This window comes from Lynx rufus, unplaced genomic scaffold (genome assembly GCF_022079265.1).
Source record: "Lynx rufus isolate CCGP_SWC_20201006 ecotype Redwood Valley unplaced genomic scaffold, mLynRuf1.p SCAF_50, whole genome shotgun sequence".
Classification (NCBI taxonomy): domain Eukaryota; kingdom Metazoa; phylum Chordata; class Mammalia; order Carnivora; family Felidae; genus Lynx; species Lynx rufus.
The window spans coordinates 428,235-448,423 of record NW_025814868.1 but is presented as its reverse complement, the minus strand read 5'-3'; the positions used below and the strand labels follow the sequence as shown (position 1 = coordinate 448,423).

Sequence of the window (20,189 nt, the reverse complement as noted above, 5' to 3'; positions counted from 1 at the left end):
CCCCACCATCATCTAAACTCAGCCTGCAAACTCTGTTCAGAAAGCGATGTTGACTTAACGGAAGCATGACCTCACGTAGAAAACTGCTTTTAGGTACGTTCTGAACAGAAACCTATTTTAGTTCAACGGTTTCGTCAGGACCCGTGGCTCACATGCCCCTCTCAACCGCCCCGAGCATCGAGGCAGAGAGGGCGCCCCTGCAGGCTCCACTGGGTGTCGTGCAGAGGCCTCCTCACCTGCCTTCTTGGCACTGAGGGAGCCGTCCCGGTGGATGGTGATGTCTGCACCGTTCATCATCAGGAGGCTCTGGCCCGACAGGATGCTCCCCACTAGGTCCGGGACGGGGGCCTCGTCCACCTCTGGCTCGGGCGCCGCGGCAGGAACACTCCTCCTGCAGGTACAGACCCGTTGCTGCCTCCCCAGGTCCCAGCCCTGCCAGACCTCAGTGTGGGGAGGGCATGAGACACCCCTGCCCCCAGCAGCTCTGACAAACGACAAGCAAGCAGGCTGCCCGGAGGTGGAATCCTCTGGTGCTTCTGGCCCCAACTGCTACCAACAGGCAGGCTATTTACTGGTTTCGTTGGGTTTTTTGTTTCATTTTTTGTTTTTTTTTTTAAATCGGGAGTGAAATAGAAGGAAGGCACCCAGCCAGGGGTGGCCGCCCTGGATAGCAGTCCCGTGACAGAGATGGGCAGGCAGAAGCAGCCTCAAGCACCTGCAGCCTTCCTCCTGCTCCTCGTGCCCTTTACGGTGGCACGTCCTCGACAAACGGTCAAGGGAGGGGCCCTGGGAAAGGAGGTGCGCCAGCCCCCCCCCCCCCCGACCACTGTCCCTGTTGGCACACACCTGGAGAGCCCCACGGACACGGGCCTGGCCACGGGCCGGTGAGAGCGCAGTGCCGACTGGGACAGAACCCTCCTCTTGGCGCTCAAAGGGGAAGCAGGGTCCACAGACTGCTCGTCGCTGCTGGAGAGAGCACACGGGCCACAGGAGCGGTGACCCCCACGGAAGGCCCAGGAGACCCCTTGTCAAGCACACACATGGTGGCACCTGTGCCCCAAACCCGAACACGGGACCCACGAGCAGCTTCGTGTCAGCAGCTGCATGCACCTCTGGGCGGGCCCAGGGCAGCAGGGACCGACACGCAGAACAGCTTTCTCCCTGTTAGTGGCTGAGGACCTCCGGTGTCCCTTCTGGGCACCACCTGGGGAGGTCCGACGAGGGTGGGAGACTCAGGAACCGTTACCCTCTCTTTACAAATGTGGGATCTGGGGCCCACTGTCCACTAAAAGAGGGGGAAGCCCCTCCCTGCGGTTACCTGTCAAAGGGGTCCAGCTCATAGGGGTCTCCGAAGAGCGACAGAGTGGCCACCCCGATGTCTGCACGCATCAGCCCCAGAGAGGGGTCCGCAGGCTTGTGCACTGACGGGGTGCAGGCCCCGCGGACGGGACCCCGGAGGCCCAGCGTCCGTGCAATGCGGGACCGAGCTGTGGCTTCATTCTGAACCGGAGTCACAAAAAAACCAGGAAGGGCGAGTGAGGCTCTAGAAACACCAGTGCAAGGACTAGTCTGCACAACACACACCAGACTGAGTAAGCGCTAAACCCCAGCTGACAGCCTCCACTGGGGGAACAATAGTGTTTCAGAGGTTTTGCCCCAGAGTTGAGGACTACATCCCAACAGCCCCGACCCCCACAACGCAAAACCACCGTCCGGTGATGTCCATCCACCCGAGGACGAGGGCTGGGGGGACGGGTGCTCCCACGCCAAGCACGTGCGGGCAGCAACCCCTGGGGCACCCTGGCAGGGAGACGCTGACACACGCGGTCGGCGCTGTTCGGGGCGTGAAGGGCAGTGAGCCAGAGGGCTGACGTCTCCACGGCGGGAAGCGGGCGTGCCAGCACCCACTGGGTGCGGCCGCAGCTTCGGCTTCCCGTCCCTCCAGGAGTTCCGTCTGGACGAACCACCACAGCAGGTGCTCGAATGCCCCGCCGAAAACTAACAGAAACGTCTATGTGAGCGTATACCACGTGCGCGTGTGTTAACCGGGCAAAGGCGACGACCTTGAGCAGGAATTCACACACGGATGCGGCAAACGCTTGGCTGCAACTGAGCTTTTTATGTTTTATGTACTGGTGTGCTTTAACCGTCCAGCCCGGGAGCTGGGGTGAGGACAGACACCACGGAGCAGGACGCACAGCACAGGCGGGCGCTCACCGGGGGAGGCGCGCACACACTCAGAAGGCCCGCGGCAGACACGCGAACGAGGATAAGGAACAGCCTGGGACGGCGTCCGCTCCCCACCCTCTGGCCTGTCTGCCCCTCCGCACCCCGCAGGGCCCACCTCTGGGGTGCCCGGAGTTGCACACGACCCCTCCCTCAGGATGCCCAGCTCCAAAGGGTCCTGGCAAAACTCTTGTCCCAGCCCCACCTTTACTCTCTGCTGCAGAAAAGGGTCATGTTTATCAGCGACTCTCTAAGTAAACACAGAAAGGAGGCTTCGTCTGAGTCCCACCCCGCTATCCGAGGGGCTACCTTTGACCTCTTCCCTTTTCTCTTCTTGGCACGACCCTGGCGTTTCTTAGACCTCGTCCCGGAGCCCCTGGTCTTCACAGACGACCTGGACTGGGTCTTCCTTCTTCCTGACACCTTCTTCCGTCTTCCTACAAAGAGGACATTGAGAGTCTGTGCTTTACTGTGCGCCCTCAGGCCCCCACTCCACCCCACCCCACGTGTCCCCCCTCCACGGACGTGCCGTGCACTGCCAGGACCCGGCACGCAGACAACTATACGTAGTGGCTTCAGGTTTGTAAATGGAGAAATCATGAAAAAACAGTGCTTCCTCACAAAGGAGCAAGAGAGGGAATGCAGTGCACAGCAAGGACAGAGTGTGACTCTGGAGTTTGCTCTGATCCGTAAATCTGACTTTTGTCACCAGTAAATATTTTACATTATGAAACAAAATTAAATGGGGGAAAACAAAAAACAAAAAACCCCCTGACAACCAAGTTAGTAAAATGCAACAAAAGATCTGTGTCTGCTTGATCTGCCCAGAGGACTCCTTCCAACAGACTTAAAAACCGCCACGTATTTCCAGTAACACATCCTAGAGATTAAAGCGCACGAACACCCAGGCTTCAGGTGAGTCCGTCTCCTCAGGGGTGCCACCACGGGCTTGGGGGACCCTAATTCTAGGACACTCCAACACCCCCTGGAAAACCGCAGGGACCTCAGCCTGGAAGGAGGGGATTCTAAGGAGACAGAGGGATCGGCCCTCATGACGTACATACGTTTTAATACGCATCAAATGTACCTAGCTCCCTAAGTTCACGATGGGGCTAAAAATCCTAAGCGATCGTGATCGCTGCTGAGGAGGCTACTAGCCACGCGGTGGTTCTGAGAACTGGTCAATAAAGGAAACAAGCCGACGCCTTAAGTGCTTTGCCCACAAAAACCGCAGGAGTGGGAAGTAGCCAGTGCCAGGAGCAAAGGCTCTCTGCACCTTCCTCGGTGCGAGCGCGGGTCTGAGCGGAGCGCGGAGCGCAGAGACCGCAGCCAGGGAGCCCAGCAGTCACTGCTGCCCACCCCCCCGCCCCCTCCCCGGGCAGCTGGCAAATGCAAAAGCAAAGAGCTAAGGACGCACAGCTCCACCAGCGGCCCGCGGTCTCTGCCCACCGGGGAGCAGCGCGTAGGGGCAACCCCACTATCAAGACGACACAGGGACACTTACCAGGCACAGCTGCTGGTGCAACGTGGATCTTGTTTGGCTCTGGATTCAAATGTACTATTTTTAAAAATTCTACCTCACTTACGATACAATTAGAACCTTCAATACTAACAGACTCATGGGGTTAAGGAATTACTGTTCCCCTCCTCAGGTGCAACAGTGATACTGTGCTTAACTTAAAAAAAAGACATGGGGCGCCTGGGTGGCTCGGTCAATTAAGCGTCCAACTTCGGCTCAGGTCATGATCTCATGGTTCGTGAGTTCAAGCCCCACGTCAGGCTCTGTGCTGACAACTCAGAGACTGGAATCTGCTTTGGATTCTGTGACCTCCTCTCTGTCCCTACCCTGCTCGTGCTGTCTCAAAAGCAAATAAACATTAAAAAAAAATTTTTTTTTAAAAACCAAAGGAGAAAGAAAAGAAAAGAAGAAGGAAGGAAGGAAGGAAGGAAGGAAGGAAGGAAGGAAGGAAGGAAGGAAGGAAAAGACAAGACACAAAGGCCGTGCTTCCAGGGCTCCTGGGAGGGAGCAGGTGAGTGAGGGAGAGGGAGGCCAGGCCAGGCTGGCTCCGTGGGGACTCCACTCGTTCGTCCCAATGTTTCCACCACTTTGGCAGAAGTCTATAAAAAGCATTAAAACTCACTAGCAAAGCCAACAAAAGAAAACCAAAACAGCAAAAAGGCACAACCAAGCACAGATCTACGCAGCTGCCCGCACACAGGTAGAGTGCACGCCAGGGGCTTGGTGGTGTGCGCGTGAGGGACGGAGGAAAACCCCTGCAGTCAGTCCTGCCTGCTCAGCGCTGGCACAACCCAGCCATGACCCTGAGGCCACTGTCTAATGGAGAATCAGCGAGCAGGCACGGTGCTGGCCCTGAGGAGTCGAGTTTCTAACACCAGGAGACACAGACGGGAGACACGAGGAAAACCTCAGGAACGGTATGACCGTGGTGTGGATTCCCCAGCTCCAACAGCCGGGAGCGATGACCGACCCCTGGCAGAGAACTCGCATGGAGCTCAGTTTGCTATCGTGAGTCCTGCTCCGGCGGACAGGAGAGAGCATCCCCGAAAAAGGGGAGAGGCCACACGAGACACGCGGACACAGGTGGCCACTCCAGCACAGCCCCAAGCAGGAAGCTGGGACAGCACCGGGTCTCCGCCCTGACGGTGGGGGACACAGGGCACGTCCAACACACACCGACTCACAAGGAAGCTCACTGGCATGGTGAGGACACATGCCGCCCGGTCCCTGCGTGGGCGAGGACGCACAGCACTCTGGTTCACAGACTGCCGACAGGGGTACAAAGTGCTACGCGACCTGGGACGCACATCTACCCAATGAGCCAGGAGCCGGGTCCTGCGCTGACCCGAAATGAAACCCTGCCCACAGGAGACGGGTACTCGAACGGGCAGGACTTCGCGCCTTTGTCCTCCACGGCCGTGATCACAACACAAAGTCGACCCTCGACAGCAAGCAAAGGGGACAAAGTGCAGCCTTTCCGTGTATAGGGGGGCAGACTGTGGGGGGGGGGGGGGCTCCCTCAACAACAAGCAGAAGCCAGCCAGCCACTGGCACCCACAACCACACACGCTAAGCTGGAGCACATTCAGCACCTCACAAAGGTCTCGTTACGTGAAGTCTGAAAACACACCAAACTGACACCCAGCGCTGAGGAGAACAGCAGGGCTGCCTGGCGGGGCTGGGACGGGACCTGCCTGGGACGGGACCTGGCTGGCGGGGCTGGGACGGGACCTGCCTGGGATGGGACCTGGCTGGCGGGGCTGGGACGGGAACCAGCTGGGACGGGACCCGCCTAGGACGGGACCTGGCTGGCGGGGCTGGGACGGGACCTGCCTGGGACGGGACCTGGCTGGCGGGGCTGGGACGGGAACTGGCTGGGACGGGACCCGCCTAGGACGGGACCCGGCTGGCGGGGCTGGGACCTGGCTGGAGGGGCTGGGACGGGCAGGGCCAAGCCAGCTGGACGTTACGTCTATCAAACCTGGAACCACACGGAGCGGACACACCACATTCTTATCTCGATGAAGCGGACTTTAAAGACCTCGGATCATAAGCCGTGAATAAGACAAGTGTCCGTGAGGCCGCACTGGTCACACGTGATGGAGCAGAAGGAAAGGGACCCCTGGGAGCACAGTGCTGACTGAAGAACGCACAGCTTGGAGACACGTGGCAAGAAAGCAACGAATTAATCATTGTAATTGCTCCCACACAGCAAAGTCCGGGACCGGGGTCTTCCTGATCTACTGTGGCATTTAGGGAAAAGAAAAGGCAATTCTGCCAAATTCTCCAGAAGCTTCCTAACCAACGACACGAAGGCCAAGCGGCCCCGACACGCACGCAGAGAGCACGGCCGCAGGGACCTCACCGCCCACAGTGGGTGTTCGCAAGGATGACGCGGACCAGACCCAGCTGGCCCACAAGACGTCCGTGTGTCACTTCTGCTACTTGAAAACCCAGGTGACGGCGGCAAGAGGGACTCCGGGGGAAGGCCCTGCGGGGCGAGTGTGCGGCCCTCGCTGAGCCAGCACACCCGGGCTTACCTGCTCTCCTCCTGCGTTTTGCGGGGGCTCGGGGCGCCACGGGGCGCTGGTACACGGCAGTGCTCAGACCGGCAGCGACAGCCTCAATGGTCTCATCCAGCAGAGAAGACATGAGGTACCGTGGGACATGCTACACGAGAAGGAAGGTGCCGTCAGCAAGGCGACTGCCCTCAGGCTGTTCATACCGCCCGCTGTGCCCCGTGAGGACTCTGGGCAGCCCTGCCGGGGAGCCCTCGAGGGTCAACCCTGCACACGCCCCCGCCAGGCTAACCGCAAAAGCCAGACGGCCACCAAGAGCCTCCTGTGGGCACTACGGGGCCGGGGCGGGGGCGGGGGGGGGGGGGGCGGTGCTCCTGAGAAGCAAGTTCAGGGTGAGAATAAAGAATGAGGGCCAGGCAGGCCGCAAGGAGCCAACGAGTCAGCACACCGTGCCGGTGCAGAGCCAGCGGGCACAGTCCGGGGACCGGAGAGAAGAGATCGAGGGACAGAGAGGAAAGAGCAGCCAGATGCAGGGCCCCAGGTGGACACAGGAGCGGGTGACGGCGTGGGGCAGCAGCCCCCACAAAGTCCTCCGCCCCTCCCCATCGGCTGACGCCCCCTCGGGTGAGCACGCCGACCTGTGACAGGCACTGCTGACCCCGGCTGGTGCTGCTACAGGACGGGGCGCACACCCGGAGGGAGGCGGGAAGGGTCGGCGTGGGGCCCTCCCTGCAGGACCGTGGACTGGACGAGACCAGCTCTCTGCTCCTGCTCCCTTGGGCCCGCCGGGCTCGGTTCCCCGCACGGCAGCCAGGACACGCCCGCAGGTGCAGGCCCCACCCTGCCGTCCGCACCCCTCCGCTGTGCCCGCCACCCAGGGCATTTGGGCAGCCACGGTGCACCAAGACGGGGGCGGGCAGCACCCAGAGGGGCTGAGCCAGGAGCAGCCTCGCAGCCACAGCGTCGTGCGCACCCACCTGGATTCTCCTGGCGGTGGAGATCCGATTCCGGTTCACGGTCGCTCGGACTCTCTCGCTCTGTCGTGTCCTGGCAATGGCACGGGTCCTCCCCACGTGAGGCCGAAGCCGGCTGGTGGTGGGCACCACGTCAGCCAAGATCAGGGAGACCTCCTCCTCAGTCACGGGACCTGCATCTGGGAAGAAAGAAAACCCTGGACTGATGTGGGGCTGCCACGCCCCCATCCTGGCAGGGGGACTGAGTGGGAGGCGGGGGGCATCCCCCTGGAGCCTGGGCTGCCCTGCCGGAGAGCCCTGCGAGTTCTCCCACAAGACGAGAAGCCCCCGCCCCCCTCAGCACGCCCTGCCGGAGAAGGAAACATTACCAGCGGTGGGAGCAGCTCCAGGGGCAGCACATTCGGGACAGAACCACTCGTCCACTGGTACCTCCTGGAGAGGAGGGTCCAAACATTCCATGTGGTACCTACCGGAACACAAGGGTGGCAGACAAGCGTCAGTCTCCCTGCCGTAACTGAGTGAGCCACACAACAGTCATCCAAATGTGCCCCAAGGCCGCCGTGCACCCTGCTATAGACTGGACTGTGTCCCCTGAAAGCAAACACTCAGTGTGACCGTATTTGGAGATGGGGCCTCTGGGGAAGGGGGGAATTAAATGAGGTCATGAGGGTGGGCACCGTGGACCCAGGTCCTTAGGAAGAAAGGGAGGGACCCAGAGCTCCCTCTCCCCAGCAGAGGGGACACCACGAGCACACAGCAAGAAGGTGCTGCTGGCAGCCTGGGTCGCCTCCCCAGAGCCTGACCCTGAGGCACCTGGAGCCCACCCAGAGGTGTGCTCAGATGGGAGACAGCAGGCTGGTGATACTCCCGCAGTCCTTCCCGGGGGCATGCCGGGGATCTCTGCTCACCAAAAGGGGCCCTGACAGCCCCTGAACCCTGCAGGGGAGGCACACTACGTGGACGGACCGAGCTAAGAAAGTGGCCACCTGACCCGGGCCACTGCGTCCTGTGGGGGCTCTGCCACTGACCGTGGCAGGGATCTGGCGCCTGCCTGTGGCTGGAGGCTCATCTCCGGGTAGCAGACGTCAGCTTGCCCTCCCCCAACCCGGCTGTCACTCAGCAGCCCCGAGAGTTTCAAACGTTGACACCTTACACTTCATACTCCAGTCTGAGAAGCTCAGGGAAAAAGAAAGGTTCTGTCTGCTGAAAGCAAATGGAAATGTAGCCTAAGCGTGGTTTTCCAGGTGCTTCAATCCAGTCTTCATGGAAAGCAGTTTGGGAGGAGTCACCGCTGGCATGGGCCACCTGCGCCAGCCTGCTCCAAACTTCATCCCAAGACCCCACACAGCCCTGAGCCAGGCAAAACCCCATGCGGACACCCTGCCCCGAAGACACGAGGGCAGACTCAACTCCGCTTACAGACCACGTACTGCTCACGGTGCTGGCACACGAGCAGCCAGGGACACAGAATTCCAGGCGGAAGCCCTCACTCCATGAACCCCTCGCCAGGACCTCACATGAGAACCGCAGGGATGGGGGTGAGGGGGCTCCTCCTAGAGTGTAACTCAGCCCAGCGTCAAGTCCTAGGGAGCGCCCCAAAACCCCAAGTAGATTCCAGCCTCAGAAGACCCTCCCCTATGTGGTCTCGGGAACAAAATCTCACAAAGCATTCCAAGGATCTGACATGGGCCACCCTACGTTCTCCTCACACAAGCTCCAGGGCCTCAAGCAGAGGCCACTGGTGCGTGTGACGGGTGCCCAACCCGGCCAGCCTACGTCCAGCACAGTCACCCCACGGGGTAGACTCACACCCAGTGAGGGCCACAAGATGCCCATGAGGATGGGGGCATAGCTCCCGTGCCAGGCATGCTGCTCTGCCCAGCAGTCACAGCCCCCGAGAATGGACCGCCTACCCAGCAAGGACAGCTGTGGCTACGTGATGCGGTGATGTCAACTGTCTCCCTAGTGACTGCGCCTCTATGTTAAACAGAGAAGTTTAAAAAATCAGAGATGCTCTTTATCTTACTTCCTGTAACAACGAAAGGATGTGGCACGTTCCTGTTATCTACAGAAAACCTTACGACTCTATTTTCAGAATAGTAATTTCAGACTTGATTTTTAAGTTAAAAAACAACCGTTAACGAAAACCGAGCAGACTGCAGAGGTGCCTGTGGGGCTCAGTCACCGAAGCGTCTGACTTGGGCTCAGGTCAAGATCTCTCGGCTCATGGGTTCGAGCTCCACATCAGGCTCTGTGCTGACAGCTCAGAGCCTGGAGCCTGCTTCGGATTCTGTCTCTCCCTCTCTGTCCCTCTCCCACTCTCTCTCTCTCTCAAAAATAAAAAAAAATTAAAAAAACAAATTGAGCAGACTGCAAATATTAACAGCCTGAGGACGTTTGGACACGTAAGACCTACACTTAAGGAGCCGTAACGTTTAGCTCCACCAGCATCTTTTTGTACAGAGTGCTGTCCGCAAGGCCAGCAGAAGACACCCAAGTTTAGCACTCGGCTGGGGGGCCGTGGGCTGCAGAGGCAGGGCTAGCGACAAGGGCCACAAGCAGGCCTTCTTCCCACCTCGAAGGGCCTCTCCTGCAGCATCCGGCTGTCCTAGGCCCTTCCTTCACATGCCCAGAATGGCCACGAACACACCGGGAAAGGATCTGTTTTAGGTGTGAGCAGAGTTCTGAGGGCTAAGCTACCCTCTTGGCCCCAGGTCCCTACGAAACCACATTTCTTCAGCTTCCTGCTTGCACTCGGTCCCGTCAGTAAATTAGCACGGGGACAGCAAGAGCAGGGCGCTGGCTCTGTCACCCAAGGCAGCACTCTCCTGTCCGCCAGACTCACAGCCACCAGTGAGCGGGGGCTGTCAGACCAGGCGACTCCCAGAGACCCCACGCTGGAGCACTGATCCAGCACGCGCACAGGCAGAGCCTTGCAAGAAGGGAGACCAGACCGCGCGTATCTGAGCCTAGCAGGTGGGACTGGAGAGGGAGGCCCCCGCGAGGTGCCTCAGGAAGACAAAACGCACAGCACATGGCATCTGTCTGGGGAGGAAGGCACCCGGAAGGTGGGCTCCGGTCAGCAGTCAAAGGGAATAAACTCTGCGCCTCCAGAGCCAGCTCTGGGCCCACCAGGGCTTGACACTTCCTACCTCCTGCTGCTTCTCAGTCCCGGCCTCAAAGGAGCTACCTGTTACCCAAGAGAAAGTTCCAAACCTGCCAGCCTCGCGGGATTCTCTGCCACTCGTGCCCCAAAGGAGAAGTTTCTGCAGCCCTCTCACCACAGCCTGGTGGCAGAAAAATTCCTTAGACACCCAGCAATGCCTCCTGTGCTGGAAGGAGGCCCAAGAAAGGCTCCCGGGAGCCAGGGCCTGCTGGACACAGGGTCACCTGCCCTCACAGAAAGCAGGGGTCCTGCACAAGCCCTTCTCTGGGCCCCCAGCCCCAATCTCTCACGTGCCCCGCACCTTTCCGCAGTCTCGATGCGTCACGTGCATCTTTGTGAGTCTCCTCAGAGTATCTTGGGGGGACGGGTAGAGGATATAAATATAGCGGGAACGGGGCGCCTGGGTGGCGCAGTCGGTTAAGCGTCCGACTTCAGCCAGGTCACTATCTTGCGGTCCGTGAGATCGAGCCCCGCATCGGGCTCTGGGCTGATGGCTCGGAGCCTGGAGCCTGTTTCCGATTCTGTGTCTCCCTCTCTCTCTGCCCCTCCCCCATTCATGCTCTGTCTCTCTCTGTCCCAAAAATAAATAAACGTTGAAAAAAAAATTTAAAAAAATAAATAAATAAATAAATATAGCGGGAACAAAAGAGCCTGGGAGACCTGCTGGTTACCCACCAGCGGCCTGGGATTCAGCGTTCTGAATACCGGGGGGCGTGGCCCCCCGAGCATCACAGAGAAGATCTGTGGGTACAAAGCACAGAAGCAGCCCTGCAGGACTTCCCCCTGACACGTGAACACTCCAGTCTCAGAGGCTGGGCTCGGCAGGGAGCGGGGCACGAAGGCCTCGTCTGCCGCGGAAGCCGCCGTGCTCACCCTGCGTCACAGCCGTCGCAGAGAAGCAGCCGGTCCTCCCGGTCGCTCCTGCCACACACTTCACAAAAGGTGGGGTCTTCCTCCTCATCCCGGCCGGCTCTGGCGTTTTCCACTGGAATCTGGAACAGAGAAGCCCCGCTGGTCAGCGACAAGCGGAGCCCAAATCCGAGGCGCGGCTGCCGGGCCGGCGCAGAGCACACTGAGCCGCCTCGCGACACGCATGCAGGCTCCGTGGGCCCGGAGGCTCTGGGGCAAAGTGCACACGGCAACCACGTGCAGGCAGTCAGCCAAGAGAAACAGCGAACCCAACGGAAAACAAAGGACGACCCGTGGAAAGGTCCCGCAGACCAAGCAGGTGGGGACACCCAGGGCAGCGGCGCTGGAGACGTGAAGAGGGAAGAGAATAAAAGCCGGAGGCCTTCATTCTCTCGAGAACCGTGGCTGTGGCGGTCAAGCGCGCTGCTGCGCCGTGGCAGCGGTGGTCACAGCTGCGCACGGAGAACAGCCCACTACGGGCAGGCGAGGAGGCGCGACCACCGAGACTCCGTGATCCAGGGCCTGAGACGCACCAGGTGTTCAGACGCTTCCTTCCCCTGCCCGTCTCCCCGCGCCCCGGAACAACACGGCCTCCGCGCTTCTCTCCGTCCGTCCGCGTCAGCACCCCAGGTCACACACCCCACCGCTCGCTCGCCCTTTACTCCGGGGCCAGGATGGGACTCGGGGGCCTCCCCAGCCTCCGGCATCGTCTGCACTGGCCTTGGAGTCACTCTCCGATCTTCCCCAACCGCACTAGCCGGTGTGCCCCCTGGACTCCCCACCCCCCAGGTCCCCGCACACACAGGAAGGGCTTGGGGACATGCACTTGGGTGGCAGATGCTCCAGGTAGGTGAGGACCGGCTACACGGAAACGGAGGCCCCGGTTCCAGGGAAGGAGGACAGTGTCTGGGACAGGTGACGGGGGCCCGAACGAGCAGAAGCAGAGCCGCCACCTCCAGCCCAGCACTGTGCCCGCGAGAAATCTGCACACGAAGAGCCAAGTCCCCGCGCATCTATGGCTTTGTGCGCCACGTAAATAAAATGGCAGGTCTATGGCTAGCTGCACGACACACGTCGAAGGCGGGTCCTCGAGTCTCTGTAACGTTTCTCCTCGGCAACAGAAGATGTTAACAGGCCCTTCAAGCCTCTCACGAGCAGACAAGCAAAAGAACAAAGGAGAACCACTTCCTGTCCCCAGCCCCCCCCCCGGCACACGGCCCCGCCCCGGCCCAGCACCAGCAGATGCGTGGTCCCGAGACAGCAGGCGTCCTCTCCCAGGTCTGGCCTCCCCCGTGGCTGCCGTGGCCGAAGAGAAGCTGTGAGCTGTAGAGAAGGCTTGTGGGAGCGGGGGAGAGGAAGTGCGAGGGACACGCCAGCTGCACCGCCCACCGCACGCGGGCCCGTCGACAAGACAGCACACCCCTCTGGCCGCTGCTCGCGCTCCAGACACTTCCGCAGGTTTCTCAAAAGCACTTAACCAGTATCTACTCACTTCAGGAAAGCAAATCAGCTTGTGAGCGCTCGTTCTCCTGTTAGACAGGGACCAACATGATAAGGTGTGGGGTGGGGCCCTCTAGCACAGCATCTGCACTTACCTTCTTCAAGATTTTACCGCCAAACCGAGCTCGAATACAGATACATTTAAATATAGTTCGATCAACTGGACAGGAATTGGCATTCTGTAAGAAATAAAAATTGCATCGGGATCCTATAGGATCGTTTTCACGATTAATACCACATTTGAAATAAAACATTCCCTTAGAAGTGAGAACTTCGTCTTACACTGAAAATCTACTTTCTACGGTCCACGTGCCCTGTGCCGAGTGGCTGGGAGCACAGCAGCGAAGCCAAAAGACAAGCCCCCACCGTGCAGGGCTGCTCTCCTGCTGGGGAGGAGGGAAGGCAGGCTAGCTGTGAGCGCACACATAACATGCACGCACGTATGCGCACACACGCGCACGCGTGGCACGCACGTGCTAAATGCTAGGCACAAAGCGGGATGGGGGCCGTCCTGGGCTGGCCTCCAGCCAGGCCAGCCAGGATGCTGGCCATTTCTGCATCCCCTACCCCCTGGGCCGCGGTTCTCCGCGTGCACGAGGTTGCTCAACATCTGTTTCTTAGTAAATGCTGGTATTTCTTCACATAGTGTGGCCGGCTGCCCATCAAATGTGACAAATGTTTCTTCTTTACTAACACGGTTTGGACACGTAGAAGTTTGTTTTAAAATACCTCTATCGTGCAGATCATACCCAACAACATGCACTCGAAACCTGACAAATTGACATCTGTGTGGTCAGCACCCAAGCCCTCCAGCCCCTCCCACCCACCCCTGCTCCGTCCCCTGGGGCTCCAGATGCCTGCCCTCAGGACCGGGACTCCAGCTGCACACGCCCACTCTTCACCAGCAGGTGTGTCCGAACGGTCACCGGTGCCCGTGCTGTGTCCCACGCGGCGGGTAAAGACAAGCCGCCCACCCACCCGAGCAGGGTCTGCGCAGACGGACTCCCATCCTCTTGCCAGCTCACAGGGCAACGGTGCATGAGTCACGTGGCTGGACACGTTACACCACCTCCACTCTGGGAGGTCCAGGGGCTCCCATCCTCCCGGGTCTCTGGTCTACACTGCGCTAAGCCTCCTTCCCTGTCCCGACAGTTCCCGCATTTTCCCACGAAGGCTTCAGAGCACCACTTGCTAACTTCCAACCCTGGGGGGGGGGGGGGGCGGGGCACGAGCGGGCCCCCGTCCTCTCCATCTCTCCCACATGCCTGGAGAGCCCCGCTCCCCGCAGTGTGAGATGCTACCTGCTGTTTGCCGTGTGTGGTTGTCCCTACGAGTCCCCGCCACGCTCCCGGGGCCTGGTCTCCATTCCCGGACCAACCTGGTATACTCACTGGAGTTGTACAGATCCTAACACCCGGCACGCGACTGCCCTTTTTCAAAAGGACTGCCAATTCTTGGCATTTGCTTTCTCTCCTCTAGAATCTCACGGCCCTGCTAGGCCCTGATGCTCTGGTTAGGGTGGCAATGAACTTGTACATGACTGCCATCTCTCTGAGGTGGGATTTCCCTTCCAGAAAGTGCTTTCTTCAGTCAGTCTCAAAGGTTTTAGAAAACCTCTCTAAAGGTCTCACGTGTCTTTTCAGGACTTACTTCTATGTATACTGTAACTTTTAATCTGTATTAATCTTGCGTCTGGCAATCTTGCCGAACTCCACATTACAGCAGCTCCTCGGTAAGATATCTGTATCGATGACTTACTGCTTGCAAATGATAATTTCTCCTACATGACACTTACACCTTTGTTTTCTCCTCGCACTATTCCAGTACAACACCGACTAGGAGACAACCACCACCTGGTGGTGTTCCTCCATTTCCAAGGCTCTGCCCGCCACAAAAACCTAAACCTTGATCTGACGTGTGCTATGGTTCCAGCGCCACAGAGCAGGAACTAGTGGCATCAGGACGGGGAAGCCCTCCATCGACAGACACCATAGGGAGCCAGCAGCCGCGTGGCCATGCAGACAGGTCACACAAACTCCCACTGGAGACGCTCTGAGCTCTCTGGGAAAACGGGGAGCAGGGCTGGGGTTAGAGGCTACGGTGCTGCTGTTAATCTCGCTGAGTGAGGTGGTGGCATGGAGGTCTGCCACCCTCACACTGTGTCCATGTTGGTGAACTTACAGGGGAGGAGGGAGAGGATGAGACAAAACACGGAAAGCAGACTTAACGGTTCCTGAAGATGGGGGTGGGGGGCCCACACTGCTCCTCCTGTACCGTTCTACTTCTTTGAAATGTCTCACGGTAGAAAGTTTAATACAAGGGGGCTCCTGCTTCTAAAATTCATCACGAAATACACCGTGTCTTTCTGGTAAATTCCCTTCGACTGTTTCAAGGATGACTCCCTTCACTGCCGTTTATGACTCACTGCCAAACTGAATCGCGTGCTTTCTCTGCCTCTTTGAGATGACCCCACCTTGTGAGACTACAGCATACTAGGCTGACTCTGCTGGCCACGCACCGCGCCCAGGTCATTCAGGATTTCTGCAGACAGGTCCCCCAGGGATACCAACCCATAAATAATTCTCCTCATCCAACGCCCCACAGTGAGTTTTATCAGCAACCCCAACGGCACACCAACAAAGCAAAGACCGGTCTAGGACCCAACCCTGTGGCCCCAATTTCTACTGTAGAGGAGAGAGAAGCGCCAGCAAAAGGCTAGCAACTGACAGGGTCACTTGCAAGTGGACAGAGGGGGGTGCCCGGGTGGTTCGGTCGGTTGAGCCTGACTCTCGATGTCGGCTCAGATCACGATCTCATAGTTCGTGGGCTGTGCTAACAGCACAGAGCCTGCCTGGGGCTCTCTCACTCTCCCCCCCTCTCTGCTCCTCTCCCATAAATAAACTTAATGAAAACAAAAAGTCAACGGAGAGAGGCCATCCTGAAGGAAGAACCTCAGAGCCTCGCTCACCTTCGACCATTCCACAATACAGTCCAGGCAGAAATAATGGGCACAGTTCTCCGGTGTCCCCAGGGCCTGGTCCCGGAAAGCATTGAGACAAATCGGGCAGCTCTCGGAATCATCATCAGAATTAAATGCGCCATTGGCTTCCAACGTCCCCTGAGTATCCGCCACGGCCACTAACGTTTCCAAGGCTCCTTCTTCTCTTCCTTCTTCTTCAGAATCTTCAGAACCTTGAGAAAGAAGGAGCACAACTTTGTGAGCCGGGACACTGGAAGCAAGCAGCCCACAACTGCACTCGGGAAAGTGTGTTTCCAAACCCCACACTCAAGGGACAGATCCCTTTCCTGCAGCCCTGCCCAGTGTAACCATCCCCGAGCACCTCACCCTGAAGCTGTGTCCAAGCTAAGGGGATGTGACACTGGCTGAGTGGCCATACCAGCTCCTCTAGCCCCCACCTGGAGGCAGAATCAGAACCCTCACGATCAGGGCAGGTCCCAGGGGCCACCCCCTTCTGACAACTGGGTTCCCTGCGGTGGCCCTGCTCGGCACAGCAGCCTCCAGACGGCGCCATGTGACCCCAAAACCCTTCTCAAAACATGATGTTAACAAGCCATCTGTCTCCGAGTGACACCGCTCTTATAGCTCTCGTTTTTCTTTCTTTGGGGATGTAGGGAACATAGATCCCTGACTAGGCAACTTGGCCACAACAGTTCTGATCGGTTTCTGAGAAGTTCTAAGGCTGGGACTTGACCAGGAGAAAAGGAGACACTTTGAGTTCAGCACAGCAGTTGACACGTGCGTTTAGTTTTCTCTCCCTCCCAAACTCCACTAAAATAGAGACCCGAATTCACTTGCACCAGAGGTGTGGCAGGCAGGGTCCTCACGAGCCCTAGCACTCCTCCCCATCCAATCCGCTGAAGTGTGGACACACCAAGTGACTCAATTCCCTCTGCATGGCGGAGGGAACAATCCCTGGGGGCTCAAGCTATTCAGGTGACTCCTCTAACAGCCGTGCTCCCCAGATGGTTGCAGAGAAAGAAGTCAGGGGGATGTGCTCCCGCGGCTGGCGTGACGTGCCGTGCGGACGAACGGAGGCCTCTAGGCGGTGAGGACAGTCTCCGGCCGGCAGCCGGCCAGCAGTCAGGACCTCAGCCCTACCCCCGCAAGGATCTGGGTCCTGCCAACAAGCAGTGACCCCGGCGGAGGACCCTGAGCCTCAGACGGGAATCGTGGCCCTGTGACCCCTTGACGCCAGCTGGTGAGACCTGCGCGAAGGACCAGCAACCCACACCTGGACAGCTGGCCCCGCGAACACGGAGACAGTGAGCGCCCTGTCCTGAGCTGCCAGGTTGGTGACGATTCGTTACACGGCAAGGGAAAAAAGAAAAGAAACTGATGAAATTGGCACGTACAACATTTTGGAAAAGGCCAGGCAGAAAGCTGCGTGAACACGGGACTTTGCTCCGCTTTCCTGCTTTGCTGGAAAGGGCCAAGGAAGCAGGAGCAGGTCGAAGCCAGGTGACCAGGCTCTTCCTACTGAATTCCGAAAGGCAAAGAACTGTCCACCTGAGGGCCACCTGGGCCTTGTGCAGCACCTCGGCTCACAGAGCAATGCCTCCGAAGTCTCTGAGGGACAGTGACCAGCACTGATGAGGGTGGACACTCGTGCAGATGCGTGAGGCCCCGACTCATCTACCTCTGCCCACCCCTTCTCAGGGGCTGCTGGAGGTGCTCCCGACCAGTCGGGGGGGCAAACCGAGGACAGTGCAGATGAGGGTGCCAGCCTGGCTTGGCAGTGGGCAGTGGGCCTGAAAACCCGAGTGCCGAGGAACACAGGGTCCCGGAGAAGGGCACGGTCCCCGCTGGAGGAGACTGGAGTGGCCCAGGGCCGTGCCCGGAGCCGGCCACCGTGACTCACACTCCCTCGTCCACGACGGCTCCCTGCGGCGCTCGGGAGTGCGCAGCCTGGGGAGCAGGGGCGAGGCCACACGCAGATCAGAGCCTTAAGTCCTCAGGTTTTATGGTAAGACTTAAGCAGATAATACTTAAATTGGAAACTCAGCAGACAGCAGTCAAGCGGTTTTCAGGAACAAACACTAGAGCAAGAAAAGCAACAAGTAGAAAAAGCACCCCTGGGAAGGGCCAGGCCTAAAGGGGTGCAGGAAGTGCCCTTGTAGGAAACTCCCTTCTCAAGGTCTGACCACACTTCCCACACGGCACCTCTTTCGCTTCAAAGACCGAAGGGCACACGATCACGCTTCCAGGCCCGCCAGCCACGCCCAGGGCCCCGAGGCCTCCCTTCCTGGGGCTCCTTGCCACCTGCAGGCTCCGGTCCCGCATCTCCTTCTCTCCTGTCCTTCAGATCACAGCTTAGACGGGGCCTCTCTGGAAGTCTCTTGCTTCTCCAGGGCCACAGAGCGCCCTTCCCGCGACACCCCTGCACACCCACTCTTGACACGTATGACCCTTATTATAACTGCTTCTTTGTGCCACTGTGTCTGCTGCTAAGTGGTGAGCTCAGGAGCAGCAGGGACCCCAGCCGAGCTGGCTCCTGTGCTCCCTCGGGCCCTGCCCAGATTCTCTGGCATCCAACAGGCCCTCAGACCTTTGCTCGAGGGAGGATGTCTTCTGGCTTCAGCCCTGCCAGCGCCGACTGTCTGTGCCTGAGACCAACGCCCCAACTCAATCTTGGGGGATATGCAGAAGAGCAGGAGTCGTGACCTGCAAACTCGGGCAGGACCTCACATCCCTGTGTACAGGATTCAACACCTAACTCTGGGGGCGCCTGGGTGGCCCAGTCGATTGAGTGTACCACTCTTGATTTCAGCTCAGGTCATGATCTCGCTCCCAGTTTGTGTGTTTGAGTCCTGCGTCTGGGCTCCGCCCTCTCTCTGCCCCTCCCCCACTAGCGCTCTGCTCTCTCCGGAAAAAAATAAAACTTATTAAAAAATCTAACTCTGGGGGGCGCCTGGGTGGCTCAGTCAGTTAAGCGTCCGATTTTGGCTCAGGTCATGATCTCATGGTTTGTGAGTTCGAGCCCCGCGTCAGGCTCTGTGCTGACAGCTCAGAGCCTGGAGCCTGCTTCAGATTCTGTGTCTCCCTCTCTCTCTGACCCTCCCCCGTTCATGCTCTGTCTCTCTCTGTCTCAAAAATAAATAAACATTTAAAAAAAAAAAAAATCTAACTCTGGAAGAATAGGTCACCAACACACACAAAGTTGCAAACTCACACTGGCTCATGCCACTTCAGTCCTGGTCCCTCATGAGCACTGTCGCAAACATGAAAGGTTCCCTTTCTGGAACATTCTAACACTGATAACCACGGGAGCCAGAGTCAAATACACAGATCATGGTATTTGCTTTAAGACCATGCCTCTCCTGACTTAATGACTATGCCAGAAGGAAAGCAGCCATGAGCCAAACTTCCAAAGTCCAGCACCCTGTCAGCAGAGGGCCACACGTGCCCTCCCTCAGAGGAAGGTGATCACAGCTGGTCTTGGACAGGGTAGTCCGGCCTGGGGCCCTTGCAGGCCATGCACAGCCAGGGCAGCTAGAAGGGACAGTGAAGGAGGCGCTGTCAGCCTAACCAGAGTCGCTTCAAGCAACGTTCCCTGCGCAGCAGCTGAAGGGCACAAATGCCAACCAGGAAACCCGCGCTGTGAATTCCTCAATGAAGTCATCTCCTGCGTTTGCCAGCGCTCTCGGGCTCTGGTCAGAACGAGAACAAACCACAGATGACGCCACTGACCTGTTGAGAGTCCTGGCCAGGTGGCCCCGGGCCACAGCGAACCTCAGCTAGGCTAACCCTGCCCTGTACCTGCGGGTGTGGGAGCTGGGGCCACCAAGTGCACCCCCCGTGTGCTGGTCCTGGAAAGACCCCACTTCGTGATGCTCCGCCCTCTTAGACATTTGAGTCTCCTGCCGTCACCAGGGAAGAGGCCTGTGAGGCTGTGTCGTCAAACTGAACTCTTGACGCAGAGGATGACAACCAAAGCGAGGGCTCGCCTTAGGGGACTGCCAGGCCCGACGAGCGGCCGAGGAGCCTCTTCGTAATTTCTACGGCCCTCAGCGGGCTCCACTATGCCCCCGCAAGAGGAAATACCAGGAAGCCATTCAGACGCTAGCGCTCTCACCGGACTGGTCCTCCAGACCGCCCTCCTCGTCCTCTCCGTCGTCCTCTCCGTCGGTGCTGTAGCTGCGCTCACTGCCCGTGTCATCCTCAGAGCTGCCACTGCTGCCGTCACCGCTGTCTTCTAAGGCGAAAGAGATGAAGACACAAGCCCAGGGGAAGTGTCACACAATCAAGGCAGCAAAAGGCCAGGGCTGGCTCAGAGCTGCCCGGAGGTGCTCCAGGCACCAGCCAAAGCGTAGCTGCCCAGGTGGGGCTGGGGAAGGTGGGCTGGAAGGGGACAGAT

General features: G+C 58.8%; 1 protein-coding gene across 5 annotated transcripts in view; it reads right to left on the bottom strand.

The window, feature by feature from the left end:
• Positions 1-20,189, bottom strand: part of PHRF1 (PHD and ring finger domains 1) — a 30,647-nt gene that overhangs the window by 5,291 nt on the left and 5,167 nt on the right. Inside the window, exons 4-14 of one of the 5 annotated variants that reach the window (XM_047100641.1) lie at positions 19,908-20,027; positions 15,782-16,005; positions 12,909-12,992; positions 11,278-11,396; positions 7,607-7,704; positions 7,242-7,417; positions 6,286-6,415; positions 2,536-2,663; positions 1,319-1,500; positions 847-963; positions 237-391 (exon numbers count right to left, since the gene is read on the bottom strand). In XM_047100641.1, the coding sequence (XP_046956597.1) occupies positions 237-391; positions 847-963; positions 1,319-1,500; positions 2,536-2,663; positions 6,286-6,415; positions 7,242-7,417; positions 7,607-7,704; positions 11,278-11,396; positions 12,909-12,992; positions 15,782-16,005; positions 19,908-20,027 (1,533 nt within the window). The other 4 variants (XM_047100642.1, XM_047100643.1, XM_047100640.1 and 1 more) reach the window with 4 other exon arrangements.